At 41.7% G+C, this 25939-nt stretch overlaps 1 protein-coding gene across 2 annotated transcripts in view; it reads right to left on the bottom strand.

Moving 5' to 3' along the window:
- The window catches only part of DIP2A (DIP2 acetate--CoA ligase A), a 138795-nt gene extending 113185 nt beyond the window's left edge, over positions 1–25610 (bottom strand). For both annotated transcript variants that reach the window (XM_086616101.1, XM_086616102.1), the window contains exon 1: positions 25514–25610. In XM_086616101.1, the coding sequence (XP_086472227.1) occupies positions 25514–25610 (97 nt within the window). The remainder of the gene's footprint in view (positions 1–25513) is intronic.
- Positions 25611–25939: the final 329 nt, after the last annotated feature.

The following is a 25939-nucleotide window of genomic DNA, read 5'->3' as shown; positions in this document are numbered from 1 at the left end:
GTACTTATTCCTCATCTATCTTGTTAGAAAGAGACGAAGGAAAGCCAAGTTCAGTGTCTGCAGTCTTACAGGCTCAAGCCTGCAACCAGCACCCTGTTTGAGGTTGAAGGTAACACACTGCTACCAGGCTGCTGCTGAGGCAATAGCTAACTAGCTATTCTATAAAGTGAGGTTTGTTAAAACTGAAGTAGTGAAATGCATCATTTTTATTACATTAAGTATTGAACACGATAATTTTTTTTTAATTAGCTGCTACAAAAGGACAAAGTATGTTAGGGAGAAAAAGTGAAACAATTCCAGTAATGAAACAAAACATCTACTTCCAAAATTTCGCGTGCAGTGATACCCATAATCAAAGGCTGCAGCGTTTCTGAAAAATTCTCTTTCACAGAAAAATAACGTTAGTTATCAATGTAACAATGATGTAGAAGTTCATGGAGACTTGGAGAAGGGAATCTAGAAGCACTACTACAGCAATAAATGTCCTTTCTGATGAGTGTCGCCATCAATTAGGTAGGAGAAATAACATTGCTGAATCTATTAAATCCATTTAACATTACCAAAATATATCTATTTTTAAATTGATCGCACTCTCTGTAACATTCTTTTGTATGGAAAACTGAATATTCAAAAACTGAGGAAAAAAGCTCAGAATAAAACTTCATTTGATTCCTCATACATATTTAGTAGAAAGTTCCTCAACTATGCACATCTTTTGTCTTGCCTTTTCAGAAGTCCACTTCTTTCATTCTGAAATAATTTAAAAACCTGCATCTGTGGATAAGCCACTGAGCAGGACTGAGTCACCACTCAAACCACAGCACACACTGATCACACCACCCACTTTTTCCTGTCAAATTTGCTTTCAGACAGTTCACTTCAAAGCTTGATCCTGCTGACGGCATCGCGAACAGGAGAGCCAGCACAAGGGGTCAGTGATCCTCCACAAAGAGCCCTGGGGACTTGCTTGGAATAAATCAGCCCCATCAGGTTTTATAGCCATCATTTTACCCCAACATATCTTGAAGCACTGCCATGGGCTTAGCTGCTAAATTCCACCTTAGTTGTTGAGCAAAGACCTACTCCCTTATTAGACTGACCAAAACCTAACACTTATTTGGTAATTTTATAAATGTAACATGAAGAGCAGGTCGGCCAATTTCACCTGGTTTTTATTGCAGCATGTAACTGATTTTTATTTTAACAAGTATGATAATATTGTTATTTAGTTTAACAATATGTATCCACCAGTCTTTGCATTAATAAAATTGAAAGGTTTTTTACCTTTCTTTTATAATTCAAATCCAGTAAAGCATAGGCTTCAGAACAACAAGGCAAAGAACACAGACTTCAGGCAATTTACCTCATCAACCCGACCAACTACTTGGCCATACCTGAACAAACTTTTGCTACTTATATGGTGTGTAAAGTCTGATTCAAGTGAAATATTCTGTGTTTTTTCTTTGATTCAAGCCATTTTTTTTATTAGAGAAATGTGTTCAGTGGAATCTAATCCTCTTTTAGAAGCTGCAGATTAGTGCATTAAATTGCAAAAATAAAAACATAGAAAGAGTAAGGAATGGACTGGCCACTCAATTAACCAGGAAATCAAAACTGGGAGAGGGGAAGCCACAATAAACCTGCATGGTTGTCTTTGTTCACTGATTACAGTCTAAGCTCATGTAACAATTTCTTCTTTCCTTCTCTGTTACTCCCATGCTCCACTAAAACCTGGAGAGATATATATAAATGACTGTCATCAAGAACTACATCAGCAGTATCACCTGGAAAATTTTTCTCAGTGCAAACTTTGAAATTGTTGCTTCTTCTACAAAGAAGTTATTGACTTCACACGGAATCTAGCAAATAATTACTTTTCTTTAGACATTCACACATTTTGTATATATGCTCAAATTAACAGATCAGACTCAGCCTTCACTTGGTTGGAATGTGAATGGCAACTAAAAGACTGATCTAATGGCAAATAAAAGACTGAAGAAAACCCCAAAGTTCAAGTTAATTTCATCTATGAAAAATTTTATTCTGCTATAGTCTTGAGTTTTCTCTTCAAGAGTTACCAACTCACACAAATACAGCATATTTCAGTGCTGGAGTTATGACTGGTGACCTGCTTTTACACCTTGGTATTTCAAAGATTAACAAAACCAACTTGTACTGAACTTGAGTTTAATGAGAACTACCCTAAAATGAGGATTTGACCCTTAAGACAGGAAGACACTTCCAAGCTTACAAGACCTTCTCCCTGCTGCTGAGCAAACACAGGTACGTCACTTTTTATTAATGGCACAGGAGCCCTCAGCGAGGTTCTCAGTATTGGGCAACACTGTGCAGAAGGTTTATTGAGTTACACGATCTCCGTAACGCAGACCTTTAAGTTGCACTGGGTTCAACAGTTGTACTTGGACAACAGCATCTTTACAAATACATCTCGCTCTGATTTCAAAGACTCTAATGGCAGAAACGTTGTTCCAGTATTTCCTACCACTAAACCACATGCGCTTACGATTCATCTAAGGTGATGTTTCCCGCCATTGTTCCTCACTGTTTCCATCTGTGATAGCTTTGAGAGCCCTCACCACCTTTGTTTTTCAATGCAGAACTACCAAGCCCAATTCCTTACCTTATTCTCCCACTTCTTTGAGTCCCCTCCATCTTTCCAAGTTTGCAGGCAGCAGAAGCAAAGATTCCCAGCAGCTGATGAACACAACATTACTTCAGAAAGCTGCTATAATTTATTCAAGAGCTCCACCAACACATGCAGCAGGAACATCATCTGTCTTGGCCAATAGTTTCCTAACTTTCTACGGCTGTACATTGAGAGAACTGACAAAGCTCTCCTGCAGGACATTCAGCACCATCTCCCACCCTTATTCTCTCAAATGATTTTAATAGCACTGCCACTGACAAACTACAGATATTTAAGCAGGATCCATTTGATTCCATCTGAAGCCGCTCTGACATCTCACTTGCTCAGAGCTTCCCGTCTTGAGAGCACAGTTTGGCAGTACCTAAACTTAGCAGTATAGAACTGGTCTGGCCCAAGTTCATGCTTGCCTCACGCTCTGGCATGCCTCAAATTGGAGAACCACTGTTACATGCCACAAGACTGCACAGAGAACCTGCATCAACTGATTATTCACCACTTCTTTCTATTCTTTGCAATCTTTGTTTCCCAGAATACAGCCTACGGATTCTGCCCTACATCCTCTGATTTCATGTCCATATATTTGAAGACATTGCCTCTAAATCTCCTTACCAAGCTACTTGGCTACTTACCTTTACTTCTCTCACTAGAATGTAAAAAGCATTCAACTGCCAATCGATTGAGAAAAATACAGTGTCTATAATTGGGCCAAACCTAGGAAATACACTAAAAATGCTACTATTCAGGAAGTGGTCATATTTATAATTCCATTTTTAAAGTTCTATCATTAAACTGCTTTTTAAATCATTCATAGTGACTTCTAATATTCCTAGCTTTTTGCTATCACTTCACTAACTCAAATACCTCTGTTTTTTTCAGAGCTTCCCCCATGGTAGCTATTTACTATTTGGTCCACACAAACAAGACATTCTCAAGTCTTCCCTATTCACATAGGCCTCATCCTGTCCTAGGATATGCTCATCTGTTATCTGCAGATGATGACTGTGTTACCCGATGCGTCCTAATTCCTTCCAAATCACTCACTTAATGGTTCTCTCAAAGCTGCAGAAGGTTCCTTGCAAGATTCACAAGTCTTTTTCCTTTGTCTCTCAAACTAAGCCTTCATGAAATATTTCCTCTCTTCCCACTCCCTCTAGCACTACTGAAAAATTAACATGGAATCAGAGAGTAATCCAGGCTGGAAGGGACCTGAGGAAGTCTCTAGTCCAATCTCCTGCTAAAAGCAGGAAAATTAAGAGGTCAGACTGAGTTGCTCAGGTGTTTACCCAGATGGATCTTGAAAACCTGCTCAGATGTTTACCCAGATGGATCTTGAAAACCAGAACAGAGATTACACAGTCTCTCTGGAAACTCCAGTCGCCCTCTAGGTGAAAAGGCTAATCCTAATCACTCTCCATATATCCAGCCAGATCTCTCCTGCTTCATTTTAAGTTCATTGCCTCTCATTTTCCCTGCAAGCACCACTCAAGCACGTGGCTCCATCTTCTGCATAATCTCTCTGGAGATGAGACACCAACAGTTCAAAGATCTCCTTCACTAGCCTCTTCCCCCCCTTTTTCAAGGGCTCCTACAAGCAAACTGCCCTCAGTTACTGATTTAAAGTTTTCTCACTCCAGTGGACAAGGCTTAACATTCTCAATTATGGCTGAAAAAAGACATACAGTGTTTTCTACCCTTTCCCTATGCCCACCAGGGAACTCCTTTAAGTACTTCTGCCCTCCCCAAATTATTTGAGAAACATGGGATTTCGATACAATTATGCTCCAATACTTAGGATTCCTTTGTCCTTGATGCAGTTATTCTTCTTTCAGTCTCAGTGGGTCATGGTGCGAAGATTTTTTGATGCTTCTGTGCTCTGAACCTGAAAATGACATTTTTAACTGCAGAGAATACCTCCTCATCCATTCTACTAGTGCCTGTAGCATTATGTCACCTGCCTCCAGTTATGCAAAATAAAATTGCTCTAGCTATTACAACCTGCCAAATTAAGCCTTTGATTTCTTGCTGGCCAATTTCTTACTTCCGAGTCTGGGAAACAGTTTTTTTTCCAAATCAGGTTGGAAAGAATGATGACTACTTCGACAATTCTCTCTATTGGCAGATCTGGTTTTTCCAAACCACAAAGCATTCTTCCTGTTGAGCCACCAACACAAATCTCATACAGAGAAAGTCTGGCTTCAGGTCAGAAAGAGGAGAGAGCGCATTCACCTGCTGCTGATCAGCAGTAAGAGACCAATGCAGCATCTGTGTCACAAATCGTGTCTCAAAAGATCATAGACCTTCTCTCAAGATACACTTGCAGTTTCAACAGCAATAACAGGCAAGTGAAGATCTTAAAAGTTAGCAGGTACGTAACAGAAGAGGACAGGTGTAGCTGGTATGTAAGTTTCCAAAACAAGGCCAAAGAATACTAAGAGAAATAGGATTAAAGAAAACCAATTGATTTCTCCAAGTCTGGTCATGCAACACACCTAGGCTAAATTAATAGGTTGCTGCTGCTGAAAGATGTAGCTCTGCTTGTCACTTCCCCCACCACATCCGCCCATATGCCCGCCATAGGGCTCACTGATCACAAAATACGCTCAGCCAACTCACGAGCCTGGCAAGGCAACAAACAGCCAGACCCATTAGCTTTGTGCCAGGTAAGTCTGCTGTTAGTTAATGAACTGAAAAAGCTCTCTGTTGGACCAGCAAGCTGCTAGATCTTCTTAATTCCTACAGAGTAACCAGGTCCTCATTTTCACTTTTGACATCTCTAGATAAGGAAACATCAATAAAGTACACAGAAAATGTAACTGTATCAGAACAGCCATGAGGGTCAAAGCCAGGCAACTCATTCTAGAGGCCTTCCTTCTTCTCTCATGTGTGCTCACTCCATCTTCTTTTGCATTTGCCCATGTCATACCATACAGCTTTATGTAGAGCTATGTCAAATTCAGTACGCGTGTTTGGTGCTGCTATTAATGCCAGTAGTGTTGAAAGGACATTTAAACGTGCAGCACATGGTTTCAGTTCATTATGTGGGTGGCTGAGGAGAGGTGCTGCAGCACAACTATTTTTCACCCTGGCAAGTAGGCAAAAGGTGTGGCTGCACAAGGCAGGATTGTAGCTGGAAGAGACAGACTTGCTCCCCTCCAGTGTGCCCCAAACAATTGTTTCTGCCACCACTCTGCACCAGCTCCAGCACTCGGATCCCTCCAAAACCTGATTAACCCTCAAAAAAAAAAAAATTTGAGACCAAAAGAATTGGGATGGGATGGGGAGAATAATTTTCTTTTAAGTGAATAATCTGAACTGGCTCATAAAAAGGTCTATTGAGTCCCATAGTCAGCATGCAGGATAGTATCCCACGGCCCAGAGCACAAGAGGAAATACCAAGCAGCAAGGGACTAGGCTGTCCTCAGTCACTGGTGAAATACCAAAGTTCTTCAGCTTAACAGCAGTTATGTTTTCCTCAAGCTCTTCCATTACTACCAGCTTTCCCCCACGGCTCCTTAACAATCATCACTATTAAGTGATGATTACTCATTTAATCACTTGGAGTCTCTTTATTAAAATAAAGAGACTGCAATCAATTCCTTTGAAACAGTACTCTTCCATCTAAAGTTCATGTATTTGATGCCGTAACAGCGAAGCCGAGTACTATTTCCTCTCTAATTCCAATTCTGAAAGAAAAATGACCCACCCCATGCAATGCTGCCCAGTACTAACATACAAAGTCTGACTGCCAAAAAGGCAAGTTTACACAAATACTAAAGTTAAAGACAAACGTGGGAGTTCAAAACCACCAGGCTTAAGCTTGCCCATTCAAACCAACGTAGTCCCTTGCAAGCAAGTACTGGGAAAATGTACACAACCATGTTTATTTTTCAACAAGATCTCTCATTCATCCAGTGCACTGAAGAGACACAAACAGAATATTGAATAGTTTTGTGTTTTAATTCTTTTGCCAAGATAGAACAGGCTGCAGAATGCAAGAGCACAAGAACAGGAAGGTCACGGTTGGAGGTACAGATCGGAGGAGTTACTAGGCTGGCACCACACGTTGAAACTTTTTCATCCTAAAATATATAATCTGTATCTGTTTATACTCAAAATGTTCTCATTCAGGTAAGTTATAGTATGAAAAGTCACCTGATCCTAAATTGAGATTTAGTTTAAGCACAGGTATATTTCAGAAGTCCACCAAGGTCACCCGCAGAACCTCTTGTTGGCGGTTCAGAACCTGACGAAGCAGCAACAACCTGTTGAATGCTTGGGACAAAGATGCAGTATAGAAAGCAGGACCACACAAGAACTTTTAAAAAAAAAAAAAGAGCAAGATGGCACTGCTTGCACAGAGGTTGGTATCTTTAAAGATAACACCTGGATCCAGTTTGACCTTGTATAACCTGTATTAAAATAATTTCCAGACATCTGCAGAATAAAGTTATCCACTGAAAAGTTACTTTTTACTCCACCTTTTGCACTTCAACTTAGAAGAGTGGAACACAAAAGTTTCCACATGGCAATCTCATTAGCCGTGAAATCGTCCTATTCAAAGCAATAGATTTTGACGTTTGCCTCCACAAGCCTTGGCAAACCTAAGGCACGGCTGATATTACCCTTCCTGCTGAATTACAGGAGCATTTTTTCAGCTGATTACAAGGTTATGTTTAACAGTAGCACATTAAACTATGTAATGTCTAGACATACTTTAGCAAATCTGTAGGTTTCAGAACAAGGATAAAAATGTCAGAGGATCATAGAGTCATACTAAAGGGTTGCTTGCTTCTGCTATCAAAGTTTAAGTAAATGGACTTCCAGGCAATATAAGAGCTCACGGACAGAGATCACAAAAGATGGGAGGATGAACAGTAGCACAAGGGAGAGGGTAACATAAGGTAGATGACAACCACTCCATTTCACATCTCAATCCTTGCTCCATCTAAGCTTACTCAGTAGGCTGTTTGAACTCCCATTTTCAGCAGAGAAGTTCACTTATTTAAGGAAAACAAAAAATCTGTTTTGCAGGAGTGCTTATCAAAATGATTTTTTTTTTTAATTTCTTAAGTAACCAACGAAGTCTGAATACTGCATTTTCAGGAAAGCACTACAAAGCTATACAATCAAGATTTACTTTTTGTTGTCACCAGAAAGGACTGGGGCATAGTCATATACACATACAAATGCCAAAAATGGATTTTTCTGCCTGAAATGAATCTGTAGTTATTTTTCCCCAGTATAACTCACTCCATAATACACAGTTATGATTCAACACCACCTCTTATGACAGTGACTATTTCAGTTACCACCGATACTGAAAAGATTTCTGAGAAAACAAGTGAAATACACTAGCATTTTTAAAATCAACAGCCCAAATAATGCTTAAATTGCTTGAATAATTGATTTAAACATTCATAAGACAAAGTCATTCCTGTTCACCACAGACCAATGCTTCAGGGCTCTACATTATTTTAAACTGGAATAAAAAATTCCCTACATTGCTAATACAAAAAATACACATACTCTCAGAGTAAGGACTTCAAATACTTATAATTAGTCTCTTCCTTTTATTAATTCACGAGAACATTTTGCTTTTTACTGCTTCCTCCCAGAAGACTGAAATCAAGAAATTCTGATTACTCATATCAGCCACCAGCAACATTCCTGAAAAACTCTACAAGTCACTGCAACTAGAAAAAAAGTAATTTTTAAGTCCATATTCTGCATGCAGATTCTCCTTAACATCCTGTTGTTATTTCTTTGTTGTAAGCAAGAACAAAGTTCTACAAAAGCTACTAGTGAAGTCCCTTCCTGATGGAAATCCGTAATGTTATTAACATGGCATCAAGATCCAGTAAATTCTACCGGAAATACCAAAAAAAGTTAAAGTCATCAATGTGACACTATTCTGCCAAGTGATGGATTTTACATTTGTTTATTTTTAGGCCTCACTTTCAACAGCACTCAGTCATTAAAGGATCTGCTGTTCAGAAACTCTTCTAATAAATTCATATGTATTCAAGACTCTCCAAGAAGTGTCATGTGAAAGCCCTGACACCAGAAAATTCCTTGGAAAACCTAAGAGCACTGCGTTGAGCCAACATTTGTTAATCAGCACCTAAGAAAGGTTAGTAACTAATAAGGGCTTGCCTCAGCATCCTTTCTGAACACAGGCAGCTATTCTTCTGGTAGAAGAACAACTGGTTCTCCATGTGACTTTGTAAACAGCAACACCCTGAGGTCTTCCCGGCTGTTTGTAAAGCAGTAACCATCCCGTGCAAACCGTTTCCTTGCATCCCAAGCTCCCACCTTCCTTGGGTAGTAGAGGACTGCATTTGGCAAAAAGCTGCAACTTTCTACAGCACAAAAAGCATCATTGAGGTCCACCTGGGAACACATCCCTGCACACTCCTGAAATACTTTCTGCCTAAGATTTTGCAAGCATTTAGTGTAAGACAAGAAGCATTTTCCAGAAAGAAAAACAAATCCTATTTGGAATGGATCCTGGGAGGAGAAAGAGGTAGAATAAAAACTTCTTCTCCACTTGTCATTACAGCTGATCTCCAGCTGTCCTGTCATCTCGAGTCAGAAAGGAGTAGCATGCTGCAGGTTTTCCTGCATGCAGCAGAAAAAGAAAGTAGTAGACAAGAGTTAGAGCAAATGTCAGATACTGAGCAAAAGGACTTTATGTTGAGCAAGTATTGAGACACTCAAGAAAAGAGAATTACTGTTTGGAAAGTAACTGGGAAGACATTTTTTATGAACAGGGTGGTGAAACACTGGAACAGATTGCCCAGAGGTCGTAGATGCTCCATCCCTGGAAACATTCAAGGTCAGGTTGGACGGGGCTCTGAGCAACCTGATCTAGTTCAAGATGTCCCTGTTCATTGAGGTGGGGGTTGGAACTAGATGATCTTTAAGGTCCCTTCCAGCCCAAATCATTCTGTGGTTCTATTCTACAATTCAATTCAAGAAATAACTGGAATAATGGTACCTCTTGGTTTTCTAAAAAAAACACCAACCAAAACCAAACCACATTTCAATTTCTTCTAGTAAACATACCAATATAATTTTTTTTAAATGCTCATGCCTATTAAGCGTAGACTGCACAAACCAGTAATTCAATAAAAAATTTTAAAATACTCGGATATGCTTGGAATCAAAGAATCACTTATACAGAAAAACAAGTCCAAAACCTTAAAATGAGTCTCGAAGGATTAACACCAATTCCTGTTAACATTGGTAACTGGATTTTTTTAAACAGAAGTTTTCTTAGTATTAAAATACAATCCACTGGCATTTATCATTAAACATCCGATGGTTTCATTCCATTAAACACCTATTACTTCACTGCTATTAAATGTCTACAAATCCATAAGCCTGCAGAAGTTACTATTTTATCACCTGGTTCATCATCTGAAGGTAGTACGTCAGCATGATCAGTTTTTTGGGGTATTTTCCTCCCTCTGGTCACAATGTAAAAGTGCTGTGTTTACAGAAATATCTTTAAAATAATCTGAACCACATGTTGCCAAATATATTTCTACCACTTATGCATAAGAACATTATTTTCCAGTCAACAATGATACTGTCCTCTCAACACAAAACTATGTAATGGTCTTTATACAGCATCAGTTAACAATTTTACTGCAGTCATTCTACCACATACAATATCCAGTGAAAACAGCTGCAAAATAAGTTCTCAACTTTTGAAGTTCAGAATTTCCTTTCTAAAAGGGCACTGAGAACCTACTTCATGCGACGAACCCGATTTTGATAACATCAATACTGCACGAGTCATCGATCCATCCAACAGCACCCTTCACTCACCACAGGGAATTTTCTCATACTGATTCATAATCTCTATTTTGTGTTGTCAAGACACTGCTTGTTTTAACGTAGTACGGCTACCTCTCGTTATCATTTAGCCAATGTCACTTTTACTTTATCATGATCACCAGTTATGGGCTCAGTGAATAATAGTCAGCAATAAAAACAACACTGGGGGACAGCAAGGAAAGAACAAACGGCTCACCAAATACCTGTCAGGTATGTCTCTTCTTAAGGAAAACGTCTCTCCGAAGTTACAAGACTGCTGTTAATTCCCCCCCTTATCCAGAAGAGCCTATCTTGCTATCACACTTTTCACTGCAGCACATAACCATATTGCCAACATGAGAGAGAAATGACTATTGAGCTTCATGTACTGAATCATGCTACGAGAGATAACATCTGCCTCATTTACAATCTTTGGTCTTCATTATTCAAAAAATATCCATGTGAACTTAACAGAAAACAACATTAAATGTAGGCACGAATGCCTGTGATTCGGTTTACGTGGCTTCTCAAACTGCACAAACACAGCGAGCATGACTGAAGCACTGCAGAGTACAGGTCAAAGTTAAGCATAATGTATCCATGTGCACCTCACTGCTCACAAATACTCATTAAAGGAAGGTAAAGCTGCCAAAAACTCGTGCGTTATCACTAGTGCTGAAGACTTTGTACAGAATTGGATAAAACCAAGAACAGGCTGTTTCCACAGTCAAGAAAATCTACCTGTTTGTAGCACGACAGCGACTAAGATGGCCTAACCACAAAAAGAAACAATCCCAATAAATAGTGAAAGCAACCCTGATGCAAGCGCTTGCCAAGACACATGAGGTGCTGTAGGGCACAGAAGACATACAATGATCACAGGAACAAGTTGTCAGATATTAGCTATGCACAAGTTTTTTGTATTTAAAATTATTTTAAAATTAGTTTTTCTCTTCTGGATGCATGCCAGACAGCACTGGTCCTGCCTGGGTAGAAGGATCAGCAATATAGCAGTTGTCTACGAACCTACTCAGTCAATGAATTTGTCAAACCTTATTTATATAGTTTCCATTTTAAAAGTACAAGACTTCATTTATTTCTTACTACTATCATTTACTGGTTTCCACTAGGCATTCTGCTCTTCCTCCTTTGTCACTTTAAGCCAGCCTGTAAGCTACCTTCATCATCACAACTACCCAGCTACGCCAACACATAGACTTACAACAAAGCGTAAGACCCGTTCAACTTGCTTGGGCAAAAGTACTATACACCAGGATTTATACGCAGCCCTGTTATAATTTAAAATATTATTTATAATCTTAACAGTAGCATAACGTGAGAATATCAAGCCATAGCTACAAGCGAATACAGAATGTGAGGGACCGTTATGAATAGAAATCAACAGTTTAAGATGGACAGAAACTCTCGGGAACTGGGAATTGTGCTGATGTCTCTACTACTGTCAGTTCATGGTTGATTATGCCTTTTTCCAAGTAATAATTCATACAGCTAGTCCATAAGTCATATTTTTTGTCACCAGTCCTGGAAAAGGAGAACAAGTGAAGCTGCCTTTATATTGTTTAGGACCTGAAGCTATCCGTGGCCCGTTTGCCAAGCACATCTCAGAAGCACACTATTGACAGGGTTAGAAGTTATTTCATGTGGTTCCCTTTCTCTTCCTGCTGGAAAACTATGCAAGGTTTCTCTAGTTTAGTGTGTGCTGTGCCACAAGGTTCTATTATTAACAATAAGGTAAAAAAAAAAAAAAATTTAACTGAGAAAGGAAAGGGCGATAACCACAGTGGTACCTTTTGTAGATCTTCATTTGATGGTCTCTGGAGCATCCCTGCCTCCTGCAAACAGCTCTGTTAGAGGCATTTGCAGCACCTGAAGTTCTTTCAATTAACAGAATCTAAATGCTCTGAAGGACATCTAAAGAACACCTTTCGTTAGGAAGGGAAGATTCTCATTTGCTACACCTTAATGGCCAATCTCAGGCACTGATAAATTTATAAATTCACACCCTACGGAAATAAAACCAAACCAAATCACAACAATGTCAGTATCTGCTAAAATTCAAATTTGAAGAAAACTATTGACTTTTCACTCATTCAGGCATTTTGCTGATACATCTAATCCTGGCATCACAAGTTTGAGAAGTCTAGAAATACAGATATAATTTGTTCTAACCACTAAGTAAATCAGAATAGCATTTCCTGTTTATAAACACCCATTTCCTTAACGTGTTTCTCCATCTGTCACACAATCACATTGGCCAATTATCTGTGCTTTTAAACAGACTAGTTTACTGCATTATTCATGACCAGTAACCCAAACCCTCACACAAGGTGAGCGTAGCTGGAAAGGGCGCACAGGGACAAAGGCGCACACAGCCTCTGTGCCTGCACTGCTGCTCCAACTGACATGTCCAGCCACAGTTTCAGATTTGACCACCACAACATACATTGCTTCTCAGTTCACCAAACTGCTCAAGGAAAACAAACTCACAACCAGCAAAAAATATGACACACAAACCCACAACAGACAAACTAGTCCTTACCTTAGTTGTGTCTTCTGGGTAAATTTAATTTAAGTGTAGCCCAAAAGTCAACTGAGACTACGTGGAGTAAGTCTCCCAGAAACTGGGAGAACTCGAGAGTAAAAGTTCTCACCATGCAAGCTCATCGAGCAGCAATGTACTTGCACTAGATCAAGGGGGAAAAAAACAAACAAACAAAACCAAACTAAGAACCTCTAGCTCCTGCTTAAGGAGTGACTCTGGGTTCCTCAGTTTGACTGCTAAGAAGTTTCAAGATCATGAATTTTACTATGCACATGTATAACCCAAGGGCAGCAGAAACAAGGCAAAGAGTAAGAAGGGGCAGTCCCAAGTACAGTCATTGTAATTCACACAATATTTACTATAACCTCAACTCGCTGGTTTATATATTTTAAGTTTCCTAGTGACTGTTACTTGGTAAATAAAAATTTAGAGAAAAAAATAGAAAAAGATGCTCAAACCTAAATATTTTCTTTCTTCAAATACTGTTTCCTGAAGAAAAATTAAGGGAAAAATCTTTTCTGAGCTCCTGTCTCTGGAAACAGTGAATACTCTTTGCAAATGGAATTCCCACTAAATACAAATTATACACAAACATTTGAAATGAGAAAATATTTTGTTAAGCAACATCCAATTGTAAACAAACATTTTTTCTCAGTGATCCCGAATGTTTTTTCCTAACCCTGCCTCTCAGTGTTCTTTAATGACACGATATGTCTGACATGCCTGCTTTGCATTTTCTTAACATTTATTGTTCCCTATGATGTAAGGCAGAGATCTCATATTGTGGGACTTTTACAGAACTTAGCTTCATAGCACGAAACAAAAGGATCTTGAAGATAATAAAACACAGTAGCATACTTTTTTACCCTTCAGCTTCTTCTCCCTACTTTATTACGGCATGCAGATTGCTTCTGCCAAAAACTCACCGCTGGTCCCCCTGCCACCTCCCCAGATTACACATTCCCACTGTGGACTTTGCATAGGGTCCAGTGCTTACCAGAACCTGTGAGCTAAATCTCCTCTGCGCAAAAAAATCGCTCATCTGTAATCTTTATATCATTCACAAGACTTCTCTTTTCAGCCTCACAACTGTACTGCCATCCTCCATGGCACATACCACCTTTATCACTGGCATCCTTCCTGCCTATGTGCCTTGCTGCAACAGGAAAAAACAGAACAAAATCCCCAGCCTTCCTTGCCTCCAAAAAGCTGCAGTTCCCAGACTGCCCTGCAGAAACATCTTTAGCCCAGCCAGCTGCTAAGCTACCACACCACTGCTGCTCACTCCTCCTTCCCTTCAGCTGGGCAGAGGGGAGAAAAACCTAATAAAATGCTGACGGGTCAAGATAAGAACAGACAGAGATCACCCACCAACCACGGCCCCCGGCAAAACAGACTGGGCTTGAAGACAAATCAAATTAATTAATTAACAGTTCATTCAGAGAGGATATTGAGAAACAAAGCCAGATCTTAAACACATCTTCCTGCCACCTCCCTCCCTTCTTCCAGCTCTACCTCCCCACAGCAGCGCAGGGGGACAGGGAACAGGGGTTGCAGGTCAGTTCGTCACACGTTGTTTCTACCACTCCTTCCTCTTCAGTGAGAGGACTCCTTACACTCTTCCCCTGCTACAACATGGGGTCCCTTCTCATGGGAGAGGTTCTCCAAAAACTTCTCCAGCGTGAGTCCTTACCCATCAGATTACTCCAGCGCAGGCTTTTCTCATGGAGTCACAGCTTCTCAGGGCGCAGCCACCTGCTCCGGCATGGAGTCCCTTCTCACAGACTGCAGGTGCATCTCTGCTTTGTCATCAGTCTCCAGCAATGTGCATGGGCTGCAGGGGAACCCCAGCTCCAGCACACCTCTTCTCACTCCGTTTTCACTGACCTCGGTGCCTGCGTAGCTGTTTCTCTCAGATCTCAGTCCTCTCTCTGCTGTGGCTGCGCCAGGCCCAACCCACCTGACCAACCTTGGCAGTCCCAGCAGTAACTAACCCCACCCAGCAGGTGCCCTGGGAGCAGGGCACTTCAGAGCGCTCCATCCCACGTCGCTGCCACCAGCTAAGCAGCTGTGGCCCAGCGCGGGCAGCAGCCCACACAGGAGGTGGGGGGACCAGGCCCCCCTGCCTCCCCCTTCTCTTCACTGCAGGTCCCACATGGGATGGGTTTCTTTGTCCCCTTCTTAAATATGTTTATTCACAGAGGTGGGTCTGGTCCGGCCACAGGCAGGTCTGATGAGCTCTGGAGCCCAGGAAGCTTCTCGCAGCTCCTTACAGAGACTACCCCCGTAGCCCCTTCCCCGCTACCAGAGCCCCACCACATATACCCAGCACACCTCTTTGTGGCAAGACAGAGCTGAAGGCCTTCTTGTTATATTCCAGCCACCTATCATGATAGGTTTTCAGTTCTCCATATGCAAACAGCTTTTTCTAACCCTATCTGATAATAACACTGAGTGGTTTGTATTTTCCTTGTATCTGATTAATCACAGATCTGTGGGACACTAATGTATTGATCTTGCACCATGATTTATGGAAGCTTTTGTATTTCAAGTCCTAGAAGGATAAAACACTGCTATAACCAGCAATTTCAGGCTGGATCCAGGACAGCTCTGAAGGAACAGCAGTACGGATATAGGCAAATGGTGAAAAAAAACATTTTGGGTATAGATTCATATTGCAGCTAAGCTGAAGTATCAGCACCCTCCTTCATCCTTCTTCCCCTAATCCTTCCAACCAGCTCTGAGCCCATCTGCCTACAACACTAAGCCAATTAAACTCACTAAATTGCTTTTAAAAAAAAAAAATCACTTTCTCTCATGTTAACTTGCTGCCACTGTACCACAGTATCAGATGGGCACCAGATGTAGCTCAAGATAAAAGCTTGGGGATGGAAATCCCCCTTTTGGGCAAAACCTACCCAGGCAGACAGGGCCCCTTCCAGCTCCCTGCACAGCAGCAGCCAGAGAGCAGAGAAGCAAGGCAAGTACAAGATCCCTGTTGTAAAAACTGAGATTCTCTTGTGCACAAGATGGGTAATGGAAAGAATGAGCTCCTGCAGCAGCAGAACGGTGCCCCAAACTTCACCAGAAAACCACTACACAAAGGATAATAGGGCAGAAAGGGAAGCAGCAAAATGCCAGTACTATATTATTTTCCAGTGGGAAGGAAGCAACTAGCTGAAACGATACTGCCCATATATATATAAATATACACACGCACACTCTTCAAACTTCAGCATCAGCCTGTTAAGTGTAATCAGCAGTTTCTGCATTTGAGTGGAATATTGTTTTAAGGATAAATAACTTTCTTCTGAAGCAGCTGTTTACTTTGAAAGGCACTCTAGGGGAAAAAAAAAAAGATAACCAGAAATGAGAGAAACAAGAAAACTAAGAAAAAGAAACAACTTGAAAAATTTGAGCCACAATGAATTATAATAAAAAGCCAGAATAAAAGATGATTTGCATCTATCTTCATAATATTACAACATGAGCTATTAGTATATTATCAGTGTCCATAAATAGCAAATACTAGAAAAGGCAGAATTTTGTCAGACCTTTCTTGCTAGCATCCAGAGGAACACTGAACAAGAAGCTCCTGATAGGGAAGGGATGAGGCCCAACTATATTCACCAGCTATAAAAGGTGTATCCAAATTGTTAAAAAAGCATACTCAGAGATAATAAAACATAAGTGTCTTGACCTTTAAAACGTAACAATACGACCACGCAGATTAAGAGCTGCTTCTTTCTTTCACTTTCTTGTCAGTAAGCTTATCATAGACACCCACTACAAGACACAAGCTTCAATTATAGGAAAACAAACAAAAAATCCAAGCAGGTTTAAAAGAACACAAGTTATTAAAAAGGAGTGAATAAAACATATTTGTTAGGAACCAAGCCAAACAATGCTGCATTTTTCAACAGGACTTCAGAGGAGGACCTATTTTTGTGTTGTGTTGAGCACTGCTGGGGAAATAACGGTTGAGGAAGAACAAAGGTTCTTTTTCTAGAACAAAAGTTCTGGTTTTATAGAACAAAGGTTCTATAAAACAGTAAGAAGATGGCAGAAGGATACAATGATGATTTGGAGGCTTTAATGATTCAGCCATACATTTCAACTTGGTCCCTTGAGTTCTGCATTGCAGAACTGCTTTCTTCAACCTTAGCATAGGAAAACCATACATTTACATCTTACTGCGGGGATCTTCAAATTTGGGTCTGCAATCAGCATGTCAAGAAAATGGAGGAGAATGCAAGAAGTTTTATGCTTCCTTGAGAGCAACAAACCTTGTGCCAAGAAACTGTCAAATACTTTGATACTTATTCCAAGGTAAATATTCAGGTTCTCTATAACCAAATGACTGTCCAAAGTCAGAGACAAGTATTTTGCTTCTGTATTTGTATACAGGTAGAGTAAAAAGATCTTTCTTCCAGTAACAGAACTGACACATCTGTAACTCAGCAGTATGAAACAGCATCTTGAATCTGTCATACTATTCTTCAGTCCGAAAAATGCCTATAACCCTTCATCAATGAAATCACATTTCAGAAGAATAACTTATTCCTTTAAAAAAAACCCAACACTAACATCCCGAAAACAACAACAAAAAACCCCAACGGCTTCTTACAGAAACCATTTTAACTAGCAAATGGAAAAAAATAATTTAAAAAATCACTTAATGTTCTCAAGACTGGCAGAGCTTGTTTTAGGTTTGGGTGGAGAGGATAGGGAGGTAGAACACAGGACAGTGTTCAACGTTAATTTTATAAAGGTCTATTTACTTCGTAAATACGTGCATTTATGGTTTTAAGGGAAGCTTATTTTTGCATAAGAACACATGGAAGAAAATGTATTTCCTTTAACTCTCTTAAAGTAGAGGTTGCCACCATCCTCCTGTTCCTCACCAGGATCTAACCTTCCTTGCCAAAGCAACATACAAAAGAATAACAAGGTTTAACAACCAGCCCTCTGCCACAGAACAGCTGAAGTTGGAAAGGCCGCCTCAAGTTCAACTTGGTTCAAGCCCCTGCTCCTGCAGGGTCAGCTAAAGCAGGCTGCCCAGAATCTCATCTAAAGAAATGCTAAAGGAATTACTGACAAACCTCTCCTATGTGTTAGCAAGGTCAACCCCAGCGTTTTACAGTTATCGTTATTGTTGCCATTCAGACCAGCAATGAATTAAGGTATCTCCCAGGAACAGTGAGCTGCCACTTAAGTCTTCAACCTCCACCTTCAACAACTACAGCTGACCATTCAATGCTGAACTGGTCTGAAAGAGCCAGAGTATTTCACATTCTTCTACTCAAACACAGGGAAGAGAACAATTTAAACACTGGTTAACCACAGCAGAAATCCGGAAGACAAAAAAAAAATGCCCCAATCACCTAACTGGTCGAGTGCGAAATTCTGCTTTGATGGGTAAGAAAGCTGATGATCTAGCACTCCTAGTTATCCTGGTTGTGCATTTTCTGTTTCCTCAAAGTGATAAAGATAACAAGACAGTAAGATTTAGTCCTTTTTTGGTAAGCCCTTAAGTGCATCCCCATCACTTCTAAGTTGGAAGCCACAGATGTCAAAATAAGACTGGATGTCCTTACATTTTCTGCAGATTCTCACTGCTCACAGGACTGTTTTTATCAGAAACAGCTAAGGATAAAATGTGAAAGGATGCTCTCAGCTAAGATGAGACACCTTGCTCATCCTCCCATGTTCCAGAAGGCAGGAAAAAACAGAAGGGCGGGGGGAGGGTCAGAATAACACTGATGGAAAATTAACATGAAGGGGGAGAGGGAATACAAGTGAAAGGGAAAGTACACCACAGACGAAAATCACGGTCAATGATTCTATTCCACCACTATGACAGAACTTCACAGTTCAAATCTTTAAGGTGGCTAATCTTTAAGGCCAACCCAACAAGAGCTCCTAAAACAGCTCTTGTTACCTTCCAAAATAGAGGGGAGAAAAAAATAAATATTCTACTCTGATCATCCAGCACATCAGACAAGAGTAAGAAAAAGAAAATGGGTCAATTTGTTTTTCTCTCACAACGTAGAAGGGTACACAGGACTTTGAACTCTTCGCACCATCTATGTTAACTGCCATCTCTCTTAAATCTCTAGTTTATGAATTAATTCCACTGAGGATATAGCAAAGTTTGGACAATAAACAACTATAGCGCACTCCCACAGATGAATGAGAAGTGACAGTCTGCCTCCTTTTTGAAGAATAGGCTTTTCATTTGAAAAAAGGGAGGGAGTGTGTTAAAAAAAGACGGCAGTAAAAAGCTGTAAAATTGGTGTTCACTGTAATAGTCCAACAAACATAGCTACAAGAGTCTCAGTTGTCACTATTACAATTATACTTACACGATGGGATAACTCTGAAACATTGAGAATGGTCTCAATTACGACATCTAAGTCAGTTTAGAAAAATACCTCCCACACATTCTAGACAGGACAGCTCAACCTCAACAGTCCCTGTTAGCAACGGGCCCAACTGGAACTTCGTAGACCAGCACAAGCCGTACAACCTCATGTGGTTGATACACGAAATGGAGGAGGACAAAAACGTAGAGGAAAAACAGCTGCTATCATTGCAGTGCCAGTATCCTGGCTCAAAAGAAGGCTTTCTACTTAGCCCAGTGGCAACACCTCTCTCCACCTCTCCTTTCTCCTCTCACTCTACCAGCAAACTAGTCCATGGTTAGGGCAAAATTCAATGCTTGAACAGTCTTCAAAACGTGTTGTGGCCAAAAGGAGCACAACAGATGGAAGCATCCCACAGACCAGGTGTTCACCAACCAGTCACCTAGCTGGACTGTCTTTACCTCAACAGACACGTGGCCTTCAAATAAACTTCAGTTCCATCCTGAAGCAGAGTAGGGAGATTCTGAACCTACTTTCAGAAATAAAATGCACTCTTGATCTAGCAAGTAAGGATGCTATTCCCTTTCTACAGTTAAATAGCAACGGTATCATTAAAGTTGCCATAACCAATAAGGAAAAAAAAATAATCTTCATTCCAACCATCACCTCATCAAACAAGATAATTTGTGTTTTCTACCATAATAAGAAAGTCTTATTTGGAAAAGCAGGGCACTTTAAAGCCAATCTAGTTTTCAGCTGCTGCTGTTACAAAAGAAAATTTCATTGCAACCAGAACACGGCTTCAGAAGGCTAAAGTCATATGGCATCTGTTCTTTGATGACCTAGACTAGCTGAGCAGTCAGAGCCTTGAGATGAGACAGAGCAACGACAGCTCACTGGGCAACAGCTCCACAGGCAGCCTGTCGATGGCTGTGGGGGACCTGGCACCCACTGATGCCATCAGTGAAATGGAAAGGCTGGGAGAGCAACTCCATCCAGCAGTAACAACTTCTGCACATGAAGCCCCAAAGCTTCACAAGCTTTTCACAGTAGGCAAGTAATCTGCTTGGACATAACCAAAAAGAAGGTTTTGGAGCAAAGGTCTACCACTGTGAAGGCAGCAGCTTTAATCAATCTCCTAGAAGATATCCTCAAAGATGGCTGTAACTGCAACTCCATATACACATTTGTAGTGTTAATTTCAAATAGCAGGAAGTTAAATCCTCCACCTGTTACGGGCTACGAAAAGCCTCTCTTTTCCTTAAAATAACTGAATCTCTCCCTAATAATATTCCCATAATATGTGCATTAAGCAACATAAAACTAAGGATGATACGAGTTGAGAATGTGCTTAGAGATCCACCAATGAAACACTGGACTCCCACAAGGTCAAGCCATTACAACTAGATTCTCTGAACACTTCAGGAAGGTCATGGTAGCTACATCACTGCGTGGTTTTACAATCAAAACCTGTCAAAGCAAGATCAGTTTAAATAGAGGCACATTTTGATAAAAGGATTCAAATATGCTTGTACCCATACAACACACATTTGAGTTGGCTACCACTCATTGGCTTATCTACAATCTAGCATTAAAGCAGTGAGTATTTGTAAAGCCTACAACAGTACCTGACTTCCAGACAGGGCTGGCAGAAAGAGCTAGCCTTGATCCATCAATTGGTAGTCACCAATGAACCTCAAAGCCCTTCTCCATATACCTTACATGATCAGAATTAAAGGATCCCTTGTGTATGATAACCACGAAGCTTGCAATGGCAACCACTTCTTGCCACAAGACTGTTTTATAATAAATAAATAATAAAAATCCCCCAGAAACCTGCTTCCCTTCAAACATCACATGACCATTTCAGTCACAGACTAGACCTAAGGATACAAGCTAGCCTGAAGGACATCAGCCAGTTGCTCCCGAGACCTGCGCTGCGTGTAACATGCGAGAACAAGCTTTGTAGACTTACTCAGTCCCCACGGGCATTTGGCAAGCCCCACATACTATTACACAATTAACAGTTTCAGACAGAAAAAGCAAAGCATTGTAAAATTCACATGCTGGTCAAACAGCACCTGAAAGTCTGTAAACCCATGTTTTCCTTTCCTTAGCTTGTAAGTAACATTTACTGAAAGTAAATCATATGTTAAGCAGTCGAATGGCCCAGACTCACCAGAGCCACACAGCAACAAGCATAAAAAGAATTCCAAGAATAGAAACAAGTGTAGTTGTATATTCTTGCAAGACCCTGAACTGTTAGCTGAGGGGACTACCACCATGAACAGCTTTAGAAGATAAAACTACACAAGCTAACACCAGTGGGATGGTCCTCGTTGCTACAAGGACATGTAATACAGTTTAGTCTTCGACAACTTCCACTCCAGTGTATATTGCCCTTGGTTTAGAAAGGAACAAGCGAAGCATTCTCCTGCACAGATGACCTGGAAGAAGCAAGACATGACCCAATTCCATATCCTCTACACTTAGGAGAGTAAAAATGAAGCTGCTCAAACAGTGGAAGTGCAGTGTTTAGTGCTCTTCAGCAAGCGGTCTTTAAACATCAAGATTTATTTCTGCCAGAGGAAAGGTTTCAGGACCTCTCAAGCTTTCCTCTCTCATCCAAAGCACACATCTTGTTGCATAAGCCAGCAAATTATAGCTACGTGCTATGGAAAAAAGCTGGGAAAGCTCTGAGAAGGATAAAAACGAGGAGCCTTTTGCACAAGAGAACAGTTAAAAGCTGTTTAAAGGCACAGCTTTCAAATAAAAGCGTTTTCCATGAATGGACAAATTCTACAAGTAACATTCGTGTCTAAGTGAGACCCGCTCTTCAAAATTATCCTACCTTAATGAAAAGCAGTGTAGAAATACATTTGGATACATAAAAATACAAACAAATATATTATAAACTACGATAAAACACATACAGGCTTTAAAAAAGCACATTGATGTTTTTCTTACAAAATCTCCACTGCAGGTTGGATTTATTTTTTAAAAAGAGGGGTTTAGAACTTTAGGTCTTTCAGAGCGCAGAAGACAAAAACATTGTTTACAGTGACTAATAAAAAACTAAATACTGGACATTCACAGCATCACTTTCACACTTTTGCAGAAGGATTCTTATCCTGCCAGGCTGATTAGGGAACGTCTCATCTTTCTACTACATCATCAAACTGCACCATCTTACAGTCTTAAAGTAAGCAAGCCCAGCCTACAGATCAATGAGTTACAATTCAGCTTAGCTGCCAATCACTGTCTGAAAGCTGTCCTTATCTCCCAAAAAGGCTGCGGCAGAACTCTCTGTTTTCACTAAGATTTCCTGTTTTTTTGAGAAAGAAAGAAATTACAGTGTTGATACAACAAAGCAACACAGCAGCATTGTTTTAGGGTTTCTTTTTTTGCCCTCAACTATTATTTTTCTGGTACCTGAAGAATACAAACAACTGCCAATCAAGAGATTAGGATCTTGTAAAAGTGGAAGGATCTATCACACTACACATGACCAGAACTCTATCAAGAGTTAGAGTTCTCTCCCCATCCAAAACTCTTCTAAGCAGAACACTTTATTTGGGACTTTGAGTTGTCACTAGAAAGTAGCAATGTTACTCTGTCTTCATTTTTCTCTACATCTTAATGCAAACACACTTCCCAACTTTCACTATAATGACCTAGGGCAAAACCAAAGGAAGTTTTTAATCATCTTCCTGATTTATTTACAGGTGAAAATCATGTAATCAAAGAGAATACATGTTATTCCTGCCTCAACATAGCATACATGACATTTCAATTAACAAAGTACACATATAAAGTAGAAAGGAACCATCTCTCAAGTTTCTTCTTTCCTCTTCTTCCCTTCACACTTCCTCTCAGATTATGGTAACATCCTCCCAAGTATGACCTTCTCCAATTTATGGCACATTCAGCATAAGAAATCCATCATTAAATCTCCCTGCAGTCCATCTGTTTTCACACGCATACACAAAAGCCTTCATCAAGGCAAGGTCAGCTACAACATCCATACACAAACTGCAGAAGAGCACTGTACGCATAGTGAAAAAGCTGCTGAAAACTTGAGGAAGTTGTTATCAACAGCAGCCTTCCACTATGGGCTGGATTCTGCTCAAATAAAAAAGGAGGGAAATAACTGACAATCTCTATAGGTATCAATTTACTTGTCCTAGAAGCAGTACTATACAAAATTTGTATCACTTCACATAGATTAAAATGCAAGTATCTAATCCTAGATCACTATTCCTTCCTCTCCAAGTTCTGAATGTTAATGATGGAAGGGTCCATTAAAAGCAGTGCATACCAACTTCAAGTGATCGCAGAACACGAGCACGTAACATATTACCAGATGTTGAAGAACTGCCTGCAAACCCTTTCAGGTCATTCAGGCAAGGCATAAAAGGATCCTTTATGATCTAAGGATCATAAACTAAGTCTTCAGAGTGGTCAAGAAGCTTGAGCTAACATTATCACTTTATCTAATCGCTTAATTAATCCAGCAATACAAATTTCAGTATTAGACGCACTGCACTAATGTCGCGATCACTTTAGGCATTTTCACAGATTTAACATACTGCAGGCCCATACATTAAAAAAAAGATTCTAGTGGTTAAACAAACACACAGTCAGGATCTACACAAAGAGAAGCCAATCCCAGTACATCCTGGTGGATCAGCAAGTGTCAGACATCCATACAAGAGCCGCTGTAATGAGCATGGCCAGAGCGTGAAAGCACGTGGGTACCTGCTGCACACAACCACAACTCACCAGTCACAGGAACTCCTCTTGCACAAGCAACAGTACGTGTCGGGTGCTGCTTCCTACTGCTCTGCCAGACATGCAGCGACAGGTTAAACTTGGACAACAAAGTTACTAATCCGGTACTTTTCCCCTATCTCTGCACCACAGGTTCCACACTGGAGGCAGGGACAGCCGATCTGTGAATCATTTCCTAAACCACAACAGATGTCAGCCGGCATATTATGGTGAAATAACCCCACTTTTGCCCACCTAAACATACTGATCTGAAAACTGCAACATCTGAAGAGCAGATTGAATGTTCCTGCCCCAGGATTGGGGAACTAGCAGCTTTTTAGCTCTTCTGTTCCAAGGTGCAGCTTGACAGCATAGTTCGGGAACATGCAATGTCTAACTGCCCCAAGAAACCTCTGTCTCAGCTTCCTCCACCTCTTGTGTGCTCTCCTACATCAAATGTCTACACCTGCCTGTGTGCAGGGTGGGCCACACCAAGGAACCAACATGCAAAAAACCAAAACCCAACCCAATCCTACCAAGAAAGCAAGTACAATTCCCATGACAGTCACAGAAGAACTGTTACCACCAAACCCAAGCCTAGAGGTGGATGGAAAGGAACCGCACCTTTCTGGGGCAGCAAACTAATAGACGGGCTTAAGCGTACTGCCAGAGCGAACCTCAGCCTGGCACTGCCTCTGTGCCACCTCTGACCACGGGCTTGTTCGCTACAGAAGTGTCACTGTATTCCTGCCTTGAAACTTGATATACAGGAAAGCATAAAAACGCTAGGAATTATGGCCATACAAAGTGAGAGGTTAAACATTTTAGCTATAATTAGGAATAAATATAAAAATAATAATTAAAAAAAAGATATTTTCAGAGTATCCAGCTGCACACTAACTGACCACCGTGGTACCAGTCCGAATCGAACGGAAAAACCTCTCACGGCCATCTCGAAACGCTCCCGCCCCAGCGCAGGGGCCGCAGGAGCCGCCATGCCCCGCACGGTTCGACCGCCGCCGGCCGAACCCGCACTTTGCCCGCCACAGCGCTCCCAGGGAGCAGGGCGCAGGCCCGCACAGCCCCGGCCTAGCTCCCTGCGGAACTCTCCCCATCCCGGCTCCCCTCCCAGGGCTGGGGGCGGGAGAGGAGCCCTGGGCCCCACCGCGGCGCCGGAGCCCCAGGGGGAGCCGCGGAACGAGGCCCCCGCGGCGGGACCAAGCCCCCCGCCCGGGCGGACTCGAAGCGACCCGCAGGCTCCCTGCCGCGGCGCCGGGCGAGACGACTGGCCCCCGCCCGCAGCCCCCCGGCCGCGGCCGCCCTCACCTTCCGACAGCTCCAGCTCCAGCTCCGCCAGGCTCTCGCGCACCTCGGGCGGCAGCGGCACCACCTCCAGGGAGCAGCCCCCGCGCTCTGCCGCCATGGTGCGGGCGAGCAGCGAGCGGGCCCCGCCGGAGCCACCGCCCAGCGCTGCCGCAGGTGGGGCCGGGGGGGAAGGGAGGAGGAGCGGCCGCGAGACGGGACGAAAGGCGGCGCGCGCCGCAGACCCGCTGCCGCAGCCGGGGACGCGCACCACGCGCTGAGGGGCGGGGCGCTCCCAGGCCGCCTCGCGCGAGCCGCCCCGGACGGGAAGGGGAACGCGGGGGCCCCCTGGCGGCGGGAAGCGGCTCCGGGGCGCGCCCTGCCCGGGGAGCCGGAGCCCGTAACGCCCCCGCAGTTAGCTCCAGCCCCTCCACGAAAGCTTCCCTGGGA

The sequence above is a fragment of the Tauraco erythrolophus genome, chromosome 8, assembly GCF_009769465.1.
Source record: "Tauraco erythrolophus isolate bTauEry1 chromosome 8, bTauEry1.pri, whole genome shotgun sequence".
In the NCBI taxonomy this organism is placed as follows: Eukaryota; Metazoa; Chordata; class Aves; order Musophagiformes; family Musophagidae; genus Tauraco; species Tauraco erythrolophus.
The sequence above is the reverse complement of the archived record's forward strand: the minus strand, read 5'-3'. Positions and strand labels throughout refer to the sequence as shown.